Source organism: Colobus angolensis, unplaced genomic scaffold (genome assembly GCF_000951035.1).
Source record: "Colobus angolensis palliatus isolate OR3802 unplaced genomic scaffold, Cang.pa_1.0 Scaffold30, whole genome shotgun sequence".
In the NCBI taxonomy this organism is placed as follows: Eukaryota; Metazoa; Chordata; class Mammalia; order Primates; family Cercopithecidae; genus Colobus; species Colobus angolensis.
In genome coordinates this window covers 8,328,762-8,342,509 of record NW_012116266.1, presented here as the reverse complement: position 1 = coordinate 8,342,509, position 13,748 = coordinate 8,328,762, and the positions used below count along the sequence as shown (strand labels likewise).

Here is a 13,748-nt window from a genome sequence, read left to right as displayed (position 1 = left end):
ATTTCTATACCCGGAATTTTTTTTTTTTTTTTTTTTGTATTTTTAGTAGAGACAGCGTTTCACCACATTGGCCAGGCTGGTCTCGAACTCCTGACCACAGACAATCTGCCCACCTTGGCCTCCCAAAGTGCTAGGATTACAGGTGTGAGGCATTGCACTCTGCGTCACTCTTTTCAATATTAGTTATGCTACTATCACAGCTGAGCATATGCACTTGCGCTGAAATGCTAAAAGAAAACCATAACCAGAATACTCACTTCCCAAATACGGTGTATTTCATGTCCAAATGTGGCTGTTTGCCATAGGTGATGAAGAACTGAGATCCATTGGTGTTCGGGCCATTATTAGCCATAGATACAACACCTCTAACATTGTGCTGAAAAAGACACATCAAAGTATTAACTGTGCTTTTATATAACCATCCCAAATACAGTATTGAAAGAAGACAGGCACACCTTAGTTTTCTTTTTTAAAAATATTTTGGGCCCGGCGCGGTGGCTCAAGCCTGTAATCCCAGCACTTTGGGAGGCCGAGACGGGCGGATCACGAGGTCAGGAGATCGAGACCATCCTGGCTAACACGGTGAAACCCCGTCTCTACTAAAAAATACAAAAAACTAGCCGGGCGACGTGGCGGGCGCCTATAGTCCCAGCTACTCGGGAGGCTGAGCCAGGAGAATGGCCTAAACCCAGGAGGCGGAGCTTGCAATGAGCTGAGATCCGGCCACTGCACTCCAGCCTGGGCGGCAGAGCGAGACTCCGTCTCAAAAAAAAAATAAAAAAATAAAAATAAAAATATTTTGAGATAGGGGTCTCACTATGTTGCTCAGGCTGGTCTCTAACTCCCAGGCTCAAGTGATCCGCCTGCTTTAGCTTCCAAAGTGTTGGGATTACAGGTGTGAATCACCACACCCAGCCAAGACATTCACTCTTTACCTTCACAATATTTAAGGGAGCAAGAAAACATTTAACCAACTTCTATTAGGGGTAATCCAAATGTTCAGTTTCTACCTTTTCCGTATACTTGAAAACTTGTATGTAAAAGGTTAATATATCAAACCATATTTCTCAATTCACTTCATTTTCACTTTGAAGAAATACAGCCATGGACGCTTTTTGGAACACCAACAAATAATATAAATAAACCTTACATTTATATTAAGGAATAGTGTGCTGGAATGAAACGATCAGGCAGAGAACAAAACCAATTTGCCCACAATCTCTTCTCACATATAATGGACTCTTGCTAGTTTCTTTATCTGTAAAACAAGGGAGGCTGGACTAGTTCAAGGGTCTATTCATAATTCAGATGCTCACAAGGGTCAAGCAGATAAACTGACAATTGGGCAGAATGTAAACATTAAAGAGAGATGAAGTCTGGCAAAATGAATAGGCTATTTCTTAACTAATGGCATTAAATATATTTTTTTTAACTAATGGCCATAGAAAATGCATCTGTGGGTGTTCCACTCATGGGCAGTCAGTTTATAACCCCAGGACTGAACAATCTAAGAATGGTCTCACCTAGCTCTACTATCATATTTGTTTACAAGAGACTGTGTAGAGAAATTAAAAGGACCTTACTGATAAGAATGAAGATATAACTGTGAACTATGTTACAGGGAGGTGCCTGTAATACACTACAAATAACTCCACCAATTACTCTAGCTTTAGCTATTCATTGGGTGACGCTAATAAGTCATAGAGATGCACCAATATCAAAATATTAATGCTTGTTTCCCTAAAAGGTGTTTACCAATCAAATGTAATATTTAATACATACACATGTAATACTTAACACATACACATGTAATACTACATACACAAACATATAGTTAAGAAAAATATAAGTTAATAAAATGAGCACCCATTAACATATTTCCCAGCTTTCAGAGTTAAAATTTACCAATTCATTGGATAATGGGAGCTCAAGAAAAAATAAAAGTTACCAATTAATTACATATATCTATGTGCTCCTCTCCATCTATTACCTCAGCCTCTACAAGAGGTAACCACTATTCTAATACTTTTTTTCTCATTTTTTCTTTTTTTTTTTTTAGAGACAGGGTCTCGCTCTGTCACCCAGGTTAGAGTACAGTGGTGCAATCACAGCTCACTGTAGCCTTGACCTCCTAGACTCAAGCAATCCTTCCACCTTAGCCTCCTGAGTAGCTGAGACTACAGATGTACACCACCATACCTGGCTAATTTTTTAACTTTTAGTAGAGACAAGGGCTCAATATGTTGCCCAGACTGATCTCAAGCTCCTGGCCTCAAGTGGTCCTCTCACCTGGGCCCCCCTAAAGTGCTGGGATTTTAGGAGTGAGCCACTGTGCCCAGCCCGAACACATTACATATGCCTAAACAACACATTCTTTCTTTTTCCTTCTGAATATAATTACATCCTAACATTTTAGTCTTCTGGGAAATGTTCTCTACAAATAACATTGTTATAGTTCTGAGGTCATACAAGTACACACAGCCATAGTTTATTACTGATTTTTTACTGATATTTCACTGATGAATGTACTGCAATTTATCCACAATCTACATGGTGATTTATCTACAATCAAGGGACATTTGGGTTGTTTCTAGACTTTTGCTATTACAAACACTACATCAGAACACTCCTGTACATGTCTCTTGGTGCATACTTACAAGTTTCTCTTGAGTAAACATTTGGGAATGGAATTCCTGGGTCAGAAGATACGAACAGTCAATACATATCCATAACCTTGGTGTATAAGGTGTATAATACATAATGGTTCTTTTTTTTTTTAGATGGAGTCTCGGTCTGTCACCCAGGCTGGAGTGCAGCAGCACAATCTCAGCTCACTACAAGAATTGCCTCCCGGGTTCATGCCATTCTCCTGCCTCAGCCTCCCGAGTAGCTGGGACCACAGGCACCCACCACCACGCCCGGCTAATTTTTTGTATTTTTTGCTAGAGATGGGGTTTCACCGTGTTAGCCAAGATGGTCTTGATTCCTGACCTCGTGATCTGCCTGCCTCAGCCTCCCAAAGTGCTGGGATTACAGGCGTGAGTCACTGTGCCAGGCCTATGTAATGGTTCTTAACTCTGCCTGCAAAAGAATCATCTAGGAACCTTAAAATATAGTCTCAGTCCTAACCAGCCCTACTGACTGTTTATTTTTAGGAGGGCAAGGCCGTGATCTGTTATAGTTTTAAAACTTCTAGCCAATTGCAGTGGCTCATTCCTGGGATCCCAACAGTTTGGGAGGCCAAGACAGGAGGATCACCTGAGTCCAGGAGTTTCAGACCAGACTGGGCAACAGAGCGAGACCTCGTCTCTACAAAAAAATCAGAAATTAGCTGGGCATGGTGGTGCACTCCTGTGGTCCAGCTACTTGAGAGGCTGAGGCAGGAGAAACTGCTTGAGCTCAGGAGGTCAAGGCTGCAGTGAACCGTGATCAGGCCATTGCACTCAGCTTAGGCAACAGAGTGAGACCCAGTCTCAAAAACAAACAACAAAGTTCCACAGGTGATTCTGTCATAGCCAGTCTCTGGTTTTCAACTGGTATATGGAAGCAGTCATTAATGTAGTAACTAATACCTAAAAAATTGTTTAGTTATTCATTCAGGAAAAAGTTGACTTTTCAAAAAGTTTATCACCTCCCAGCCTCAACTCCTGTAACAAAACTAATATATTTCCTTACAATAGAAAAGTAAAAGAAACCAGCTTGGGCAACACAGTGAGACACCATCTGTACAAAAAATACAAACATTAGCTGGGCATGGTGGCATGCACCTGTAGTCCCAGCTACTCTGGGGGCTGAGGTGGGAGGATCATCCGAGCCCAGAAAATTTAGGCTGCAGTGAGCCAAGACTGCATCACTACACTCCAGCCTGGGGGACAGAGTAAGACCCTGCCTCTAAAAAAAGGTTTTAAAAAAAGCAAAACGAAAAGAAATTATTCCTAGTCTCATCATCCAGAGATAAACACTGCAATGAATTTTTTTTCAGAATTTTTGTGGGTACATTTTAATGTAATGGAAATATAATAATACACTTAAGCTGCATATTTTGATTGAGTAGACTTTTTTTTTTTTTTTTTGAGACGGGGTCTCGTTCTATGCATGATCTTGGCTCACTGCAGCCTTCATCTCCTGGGCTCAAGCAATCCCCACACCTCAGTCTCTTGAGTAGCTGGGACTACAAGCACATGCCATTACAACAGCCTAATATTTGTATTTTTTTTGTAGAGATGGGGGTCTCACTATGTTGCACTGGCTGGTTTCAAACTCTTGGCCTCAAGTAATCCTCCTTACTGGGCCTCTCAAAGTGCTGGGATTACTGTACCTGGCCCTGATTGAGGATACTTCATCGCTCTTTTTCTAGTCGTAAAGTTATCATTCTATGGAGATACAAAGTTTGAAAGACCACATAATAAGTTATCAACTGAAGGTATCTCTGGGAAGTGGAATTGATTTTTAAAACTAGGCATGCACTAGTTTTTTATTTTAGACAAAAAAAAAAAAAAAAAATGACTCCACAGAGGTTTGAAAAACACAGAAAAATATAACAAAGAAAATTAAAAATCCCTAATTTTACCATGGTAAAGACTATTTATATGCACTTCTCTTTAACCTAGTTGCGATCTACCACAGGTATTAAGTCAGATTAATACAGGGATATTCAAACATCTAACAGAAGATGATAAAAGCTGGGCACTGATAATGGGCAACATTGCAACCAGGAAGTTTGATAGTCTTTCCTCCCCACTCTCAAAAAAGGCCACTGTTTCATGTCATTCAATATGAATTTTATGGTGAGATATTAAGCCTCTTTGGTACACTACTAGTTAAACATTTCAGGTTAGATTCAAAGATGAACTCACTTAATATCAAGAGCCATGTGGTAGTGGGATTCCATTACACGTCAGGCTAGGACCACCATTTATCAAGTCTCCCCGACATCATTTGTCAAATGTACAAAAACTATAAAAAAGTCTACTCACTTTGCAATGATGTTAACTTGTATTACTATAACACATGTATCAAAGTTTCCATGCGCAACCAAGGCATGAAAAAATAGATTTTTTGTTGGGCGTGGTGGCTCACACCTGTAATCCCAGCACTTTGGGAGGCCGAGGCGGGCGGATCATCTGAGGTCAGGAGTTTGAGACCTGTCTGACCAACATGATGAAACCCCATATCTACTAAAAATACAAAAAAAATTAGCCAGGTGTTGTGGCACATGCCTGCAATCCCAGCTACTTGGGAGGCTGAGGCAGGAGAATCACTTGAACCTGGGAGGCGGAGGTTGCAGTGAGCTGAGATCACGCCACTGCACTGCAGCCTAGGCGACAAGAGTGAAACTCCGTCTCAAAAAAAAAAAAAAATTTTTTTCAAAAATATTTTCAAAAAATAGATTTTTAAAGCATTGAGGATTTACCTTAAGATATTCACTGTATTCATCCTCAAACTTCTTGCCCCATATACTGCTGCCTCCTCTTCCAGTTCCTATATTACAAGAGAAGCAAATCGAAAGTGGTATTTAATTAAAATTGATAACAAGTTCATTTCCCAAAACTTAAGGAATAGAGTTTGACTGCTTAAATATAAACAAAATTTGATATGGCCTCTCCTAATTCCCCAAATTTAACTTCACAGACCTGAAGATTAAAACAGACCTACAAAAAACAAAAAAGAATAACCCTTCTTATAAATATTGTTCATACATATATTGTAGCATGAAAAGCTTCACAAATTTGCGTCTTATCCTTGTGCAGGGGCCACGCTAATCTTCTCTGTATTGTTCAAATTTTAGTATATGTGCTGCCAAAGTGAGCACAATATTGTTCATATTTTAGGTGTAGGTGCTAATAATTTCTGCTTTAAAATTACACCATGGAATACTATGCAGTTGTAAAAAGGAATGAGATCATGTCCTTCGTAGGGACATGGATGCAGCTGGAAGCCATCATTCTTAGCAAACTAACATGGGAACAGAAAACCAAACACCGCATGATCTCACTCATAAGTGGGAGTTGATCAATGAGATCACATGGACACAAGGAGGGGAACAACACACAGCAGGGCTAGTTGGGGGGTGGGGAGCAAGGGGAGGGAGAGCATTAGGACAAATAGCTAATGCATGCTGGGCTTAAAACCTAGATGACAGGCTGATAGGTGCAGCAAACCACCATAGCACACATATACCTATATAACAAACCTACATGTTCTGCACTTGTAGAACAGAACTTATTAAACAAAACAAAAACTCCACATTTTTAATTCCTCTTCTTTTACCCACTTCTTCATACTATACGTTCAGTTCCTTAGATCTTAGTTAATGGAATAACTTACCTGTTGGATCTCCCGTTTGAACCATGAAACCCTTGATATTCCTATGAAATATACATCCATTGTAGTAATTACTGGCACAAAGAGCCAAGAAATTCTGAAGAGAGTAAAAATAATGATTGAGAAATGATGCAGCAGAAACCTAGTTAAGACAAAGAACCAATCATATTTACTGAAAACGTGATAGCAGCATATTTAAACTACGACTTTTGGCATTACTTTGGATGTCATTTCCCTGCCTAGAACACTTCAATAGCTTCCTTCTCCTTTTGGAATAAAATACAAAATCTTCGGCTGGGCTTGGTGGCTCACTCCTGTAATCCCAGCACTTTGGGAGGCCGAGGTGGGTAGATCACCAGGTTAGAAGATCAAGACCATCCTGGCTGCGGTGAAACCCCGTCTCTACTAAAAATACAAAAAAAATGGCTGGGTGTGGTGGTGGGCACCTATAGTCCCAGCTACTCTGGAGGCTGAAGCAGGAGAATGGCGTGAACCTGGGAGGCGGAGGTTGCAGTGAGCCAAGATCACACCACTGCACTCCAGCCTGGGCGACAGAAACTCCGTCTCAAAAAAACAAAAAAAAATCATCAGCAGGGCCTAACAAGCCCTGCAGTACCTGGCTTATCTCCTCATCACATATATTAAGAACTGCTTTCTTGTTGCTTACTACCTAAATCCCATCAGCATTCTGACAATTAATCCAAAAGGGGCAGCTTTTCTTACCTGGGGGACTTTATACCTGGTATTTCTATACCCGGAATTTTTTTTTTTTTTTTTTCGTAGAGACAATGTCTCCCTATGTTGCCCAGGTTGGTCTTGAACTCCTAGGCTCAAATGATCCTCCTGTCTCAGCTACCGAAAATGTTGGAATTACAGGTGTGAGCCACCGTGCCTGGCCTTGGAATTTTTTAAAATTTTATTTCACAATCTTTTCTGAATCTGAATAGCTGGAATATTATTTTTATACCTCTTTCCAGAGATGCCCTCATACCTTTGCATTTAATTTAAGTATTAGTTTATTGGCTACGTCTGCCCTCACCTTCTTCCTTTCCCATTAATCTCTATCTTAACACTTACTTTTTTTCAAGGCATTATCACCTTTTAGAATTATTTAATTTTAGGCCAGGCACAGCAGCTCACACCTGTAATCCCAGTACTCTGGGAGGTGGGAAGATCACCTGAGTCCAGGAGTTCAAGACCAGCCTGGGCAACATAGTAAGACCTCATCTGTATCTTTAAAATAAATAAATAAATAAAAATAATTTCTTAAAAATATAATTACTTAATTTTCCTGCCCTGCTTATTTTCACAACTAAAATACTGGCTCCATGAGGATAAGGAGTGCCTGTTGCTCATCACTGTATTTCCAGACTCTGGGGCAAGATAGCCTTTCACAAATAATGGTTTTTTTGTTTTGTTTTGAGACAGGGTCTTGCTCTGTCACGTAGGCTGGAGTATAGCAGTGTGATCAGAGCTCACTAGAGCCTTGACCTCCTAGGCTTAAGCAATCCTCCCACCTTGGCCTCCCTTGTAGCTGGGACAACAGGCTCACATCACCACACCTGGCTACTTTTTGTATTTTTTTGTAGAGATGGGGGTCTCACTATGTTGCCGAGGTAGGTCTAGAACTTCTGAGCTCACCTTAGCCTCCCAAAGTGCTGGAATTATAGATGTGAGCCACCATGCCCAGCCATAAATAATCGTTGAATAAATGAATATATACAGGTGACTCTTCTTCCTTCCATCCTTGTCATTTAAACAGGTGAAACAGGCCAGGTGCAGTGGCTCATGCCTGTAATCCCAGTACTTTTGGCAGCCAAGACGGGTGGATCACCTGAGTTCAGGAGTTTGAGACCAGCCTGATCAACGTGGTGAAACCCCATCTCTACTAAAAATACAAAATTAGCTGGGCATGGTGGCTGGCACCTATAGTCCCAGCTACTCAGGAGGATGAGGCAGGAGAATCCCTTGGACCTGGGAGGCGGAGGTTGCAGTGACCCAAGATTGTGCCACTGCACTCCAGCCTGGGCAACAAGAGCAGAACTCTGTCTCAAAAATAAATAAATAAATAAATAAATAAATAAATAGGCAAAATAATGTATAGAACAGGTTAGGCATGGTGGCTCACGCCTGTAAGCCCAACGCTTCAGGAAGCTGAGGTGGGGAGGATGGCTGGAGACCAGGAGTTTGAGACTAGCTTGGGCAACATAGTGAGACCTCATCTCTATAAAAAATTTTTAAAAATTAGCCTGGCATGGTGGCACACACCTGTAGTCCTATCTACTTGGGAGGCCAAGGTGGGAGGATTGCTTGAGACCAGGAGGTTGAGGCTGCAATGAGCCGTGATTGCACCACTGCATTCCAGTCTGGGCGACACAGCAAGACCCTGTTTCAAAAAATATATAGGTATGCAACAATTCTTTAGTATAATATTCTGCCGGGCACAGAGGCTCATGTCTATAATCCCAGCACTTTGGGAGGCTGAGGCAGGCAGATTACCTGAGGTCAGAAGTTTGAGACCAGCCTGGTCAACATGGTGAAACCCCGTCTCTACTAAAAAAATACAAAAATTAGCTGGGCATGGTGGTGGGTGCCTGTAATCCCAGGTGCTCGGAGGGCTGAGGCAGGAGAACTGTTTGAACCCCAGAGGCGGAGGTTGCAGTGAGCAAGATCACGCCACTGTACTCCAGCCTAGGCGACAGAGCAAGACTCTGTCTTGAAAAAAAAAGAAAAAAGGCCGGGTGCGGTGGCTCATGCCTGAAATCCCAGCACTTTAGGAGGCTGAAATGTGTAGACCACTTGAGGTCAGAAGTTCGAGACCAGCCTGGCCAACATGGTGAAATCCTGTCTCTACTAAAAATACAAAAATTAGCCAGGCATGGTGGTGCACGCTTGTAATCCCACTTACTTGGGAGGCTGAGGCAGAAGAATTGCTTGACCGCAGGAGGCGGAGGTTGCAGTGAGCCAAGATCGCACCATTGTACTCCAGCCTGAGGGACGCAGCAAGACTTTGTCTCAAAAAATAAATAAATAAATAAAAAAGAAAGAAAGAAAAAAAGTAATACAATGTCCTAATGATTACGTTTCCCAAGGAAAATCAGTCAAAAGAAAAAGATACTGGCTACTCTATCGTTACCGAAAAATTATCTAGTTTCTTTTTGATCCACATTTGACATTGAACAAACAAGTGGAAATCAGGCCAGAAGTTATGATGGCTGGTTTTCCTTAACAATGGTTTTACAGAAAGTTTTGTTGTTGTCATTTAGGTTAGATTATTCAATTCCAAAGTGGTTATTTTGTTGTATTAACTGAAATTGAATACGTAAATGGTACTTACCTCACATGTTTTGGGTGTCCTCTCACAGAAGACTTCAATTTTAATATCACCTACATCTGTGTGCAGTGTCACAGACTTAAAAAGGAGAGAAAATGTGAGAACAAATGAAATTTCTTTAGGTGACTTTATGCACTGTTTATTTCCCTAAGTGGATATTCAAGATGATAATCTGAATAAAAACAGACAGAAATACTGCTTCAGAGATGACTCGTCCACAAAGCAGCTCTTAGAGCTAAGTTGTACTTTTTTCTCAAAATTGATCTCAACATAGAGAAAAAACTCCAGAATATAAATGTTAGGGTTAAGTAGTATCCATGATAAAAATTTGGAAGTAAATATTTTGATGGAAAGAATTATTTTAACTTTGAATTTTATCAAGAAAAATAAAAACAATTGTGTATTATTGATGTACATGGCAATTCACCAACATCCTTATTTATAGAAAAATGATGAGAAAATGATCTTTCAAAACATAATTTCCACCATTTTCCTTAGGTAATTTAATTCTGAGAAATAAGGTTAAAAAATAATTCCTTTCTCGACTAACAAAAATATAACAAGTGTCAGTGTTTCTAAATCCTAAATGCTCAGAGATAACCACAGTGCTTTCTTGCTTGCTTTTTGTTTTTGTTGTACCTGTTTTTCTGTAACCTGTATACCCCTTGATATAATACTGTATTCCACAGAGGGAGAAAATAATTTGGAGGGTTCCTTTTTCATTTCTCCTTCTTTTTTTTTTTTTTTTTTTTGAGATGGAGTCTTGCTCTGTCGCCTACTCTGGAGTACAGTGGCGTGATCTCTGCTTACTACAATCTCCACCTCCTGGGTTCAAGCAATTCTCTTGCCTCAGCCTCCCAAGTAGCTGGGATTAATGGCATATGCCACAATACCCAGCTAATTTTTGTATTTTTAGTAGAGACAGGGTTTCACCATGTTGGCCAGGCTGGTCTCGAACTCCTGACCTCAAGTGATCGGCCCGCCTCTGCCTCCCAAAGTGCTGGGATTACAGGTGTGAGCCACTGTGCCCAGCCTTCTTCTTCTTAAATAGTATGTAGCAGTTAGAGAATATGACCAGGTTAAAGATGTGTGAGGGAGAAGCAGGGCACTATTCTCATTGCTTTTTCTACTTCAGGTTCTAGTTGCTCATTTTATTTTATTTTTTTAAAGTAGCTGGTGTTGAACTCCTGGGATCAAGCAATCATCTCACCTCAGCCTCCCAAAGTGCTGGGATCACAGGTGTGAGCCACTGCGCCCAGCCTAGTTGCCCACTTTAGATCTAGAGCAAAACAATCCAATTAAAATTGTCAGACCTGTCTATTCTCTTCTGCTCCTTTAACTCTCCCTTTCCATTTATATCTATCTTGTAATCAGCCTTTCTCCATAAAAGGTAAATTCTGGCCTGGCGTGGTGGCTCACGCCTGTAATCCCAACACTTTGGGAGGCCAAGGCGGGCAGATCATTTGAGGTCAGGAGTTCGAGACCAGCTTGCCCAACATGGCGAAACCCCGTCTCTACTAAAATACAAAAAATTAGCTGGGCATGCTGGCAGGTGCCTGTAATCTCAGCTACTCGGGAGGCTGAGGCAGGAGAATCACTTGAACCCAGGGGGCAGAGGCTGCAGTGAGCTGCAGCCTGGGCAACAAGAGCGAAATTCTGTGCATTTTAAGTGACAACATTAAAGAATTTTAAAGTAATTTTGTGTATTTTTTAAAAGAATTATTCCATATTAAGTGCTTCTATGGTATGCAATTTCTCTATCTTTTTCCACTGCAATTTCCATGCACTTTTATTGCCCTTGACTGAATTTCTAAAAATTACTTACAATGAAAGACATTTCATAAAAATTGTTCAAAACTTACCATTTTTCCTCTTAGTGGTTTCAGGAAGGACTATGTAATTTATCAGAGTCTTACAGCCAGTTTAAAAGTAAGTCTCTAGTCCCAAAAGAAAAAAAGAATTAGGCTTATTTTTCTGTCTTAACTCACACACGCTCACTTTACTGCACATTTTAAATAAAAATCCTCGCCGGGCGCGGTCACTCACGCCTATAATTCTAACACTTTGGGAGGCCGAGGCAGGTGGATCACCTGAGGTCAGGAGTTCGATACCAGCCTGGCCAACATGGCAAAACCCCATCTCCACTAAAAACACAAAAATTAGCCAGGTGTGGTGGCACATGCCTGTAATCCCAGATACTCGGGAGGCTGAGGCAGGAGAATCACTTGAACCCGGGAGGCGGAGGCTGCAGTGAGCCAAGATTGTGCCACTGCACTCCAGTCTGGGTGACAGAGCGAGACTCCGTCAAAATAATAATAATAATAATAATAATAATACTCTAATGGCATCCTCTACGTAATAAAAACCCACCTACAGAAGTAATGACCAGAGATCCTACCCTATTCAAGCCTCCCAATCTCCTACTTGCCCTGCTCGCTCTTCTTCAAGAGCCTCCTTGCAAGTCCCCCAATAACCCAGATACTCTTAGGATCTAGGCACTGGGTGTCCCTTTTGCCTGGAATTCTTACACTCGGACGTCTCTACGGCTGATATCCTCACCTCCACATTTCTGGTTAAATGTCAAGTTTAACTGACCTGACAATCCTACATAAAACTGCGTTAGCCCTTTAGCCCTAGGACATTCCTATTTCCTTCTCCCACAGCACTTATCACTAATATACTATGAACTTCTTCTTCTTCTTTTTTCATTTTGAGACGGACTCTCACTCTGTCGCCAGGCTGGAGTGCACTGTGGCACGATCTTGGCTCACTGCAACCTCCGCCTCCGCCTCCTGGGTTCAAGTGATTGTCGTGCCCCAGCCTCCCGAGTTGGTGGGACTACAGGCGCACGCTACCATGCACGACTAATTTTTGTATTTTTAGTAGAGACGGGGTTTCGCCGTGTTGGCCAGGCTGGTCCCGAACTCCTGACCTTAAGTGATCCTCCCGCCTCGACCTCCCAAAGTGCTGGGATTACAGGCGTGAGCCACCGTGCAGGGCCCTTCGTTTACTCTGACGTTGCAACAACAGCCTCGCCGCCCAACTGTTCACTCGCAGTATCCCAAGAACTAAACTAGTAGCAACACAGAACTCAGCAAGCATTCGAATAAGTGAATGAAAAAATTAATGACGTTACTCCATACTTGGGCTTCACCACTTCTGTCTAGCACAGCGGTTGTTAAAACCGGAAAAATGTAATCGCAGATGCCAGCATAGGTCTGTTAGTTCAAAATTATAGTTTCTCTGGGCCAGCGGAAGTTGGGAGCGGGACCCAAGAGAGAGAACGCCCCTTACCGCCTCACCTCCTCCTTCCCCTCTCCTTCCTATCTCAAACCAAAACGACAATGTAATTTATCCCCAACCGGAAATTTGACAGTGAAACGGAGCTCTACTAATAATTGCACTGGGAAGAGAAATGTAAGGCGAGAACTACCTGGGCAACCTCAAGCAATGCTTTACACTCGGCTGCCAAACGGAAAGGACCACTTCCGCCCAGCTCTCCCGCTATGGGGAGCCCATTGCCCCAGCGCCCGGAGCGCCGACGCAGGACCGGAAGTGACGCAGGGAAGTTTCCGGGACTGGTGAGTAGTGGGCGATTTAAAAACCCGTTAAGTGTCGTTGTGACCTTCGCGGTAGGTGCCGGTTGGGGTCGGCTGTGATTGTTATGTTGGTGCTGCAGAGCAGAGCAGAAGAGGTTGGGTCAGAAAACTGCCCTGCTGCACGAGAGCACAGCGCACTAGTGGGTCAGGGGTCCTGACTCAGACTTACTGGCTGTGTCTCGTGGTTTTTCACTGTCCTGGAAAAGGCCTGAAGTGGCACTGAAATGAGGCATAGATGAGGTAATGTTGAGGGAGCGGTTTGCAAGTTGCAAAGGGGCCCTACTGATGCTACTTAATACTAAACAGTGCTTACTTTAGGATAGGAGCTGTTTCCAGCTTTACATATAAATCTCGCGATATTATGGCCTGGGCACTACTTCCTTTAAGGAGGAAAATGCATAGGGTAAGTCATTTACCTGTTGTTGCACAGCTCTGGCTCTCGGATTCAGACTGGCTTCAGAGTCGGTGCTCCTTTTTTTTTTTTTTTTTTT

The 13,748-nt window shown here is 42.1% G+C and overlaps 2 protein-coding genes across 4 annotated transcripts in view; one reads left to right on the top strand and one right to left on the bottom strand.

Moving 5' to 3' along the window:
- Nucleotides 1-253: 253 nt before the first annotated feature.
- On the bottom strand, nucleotides 254-13,137 carry PPIL3 (peptidylprolyl isomerase (cyclophilin)-like 3). Of its 2 annotated transcripts, none has more exons than XM_011949948.1 (6): nucleotides 13,092-13,137; nucleotides 11,521-11,595; nucleotides 9,662-9,736; nucleotides 6,328-6,421; nucleotides 5,414-5,481; nucleotides 254-376 (listed from the first exon to the last, which is right to left on the bottom strand). In XM_011949948.1, exons 2-6 carry the CDS (start codon nucleotides 11,521-11,523, stop codon nucleotides 254-256), a joined length of 363 nt encoding a protein of 120 aa, XP_011805338.1. In that variant the 5' UTR covers nucleotides 11,524-11,595; nucleotides 13,092-13,137. The 2 variants fall into 2 exon arrangements, with proteins under 2 accessions (XP_011805338.1, XP_011805337.1); XM_011949947.1 differs by lacking the exon at nucleotides 13,092-13,137 and adding an exon at nucleotides 12,802-13,001.
- Nucleotides 13,138-13,177: 40 nt separating this feature from the next.
- Nucleotides 13,178-13,748, top strand: part of NIF3L1 (NIF3 NGG1 interacting factor 3-like 1 (S. cerevisiae)) — a 16,627-nt gene continuing 16,056 nt past the window's right edge. Inside the window, exon 1 of one of the 2 annotated variants that reach the window (XM_011949942.1) lies at nucleotides 13,178-13,239. The gene's annotated coding sequence lies outside the window, so the exon portion shown is untranslated. Of the gene's footprint in view, nucleotides 13,498-13,748 lie in introns of both variants that reach the window. The other variant, XM_011949943.1, reaches the window with a different exon arrangement.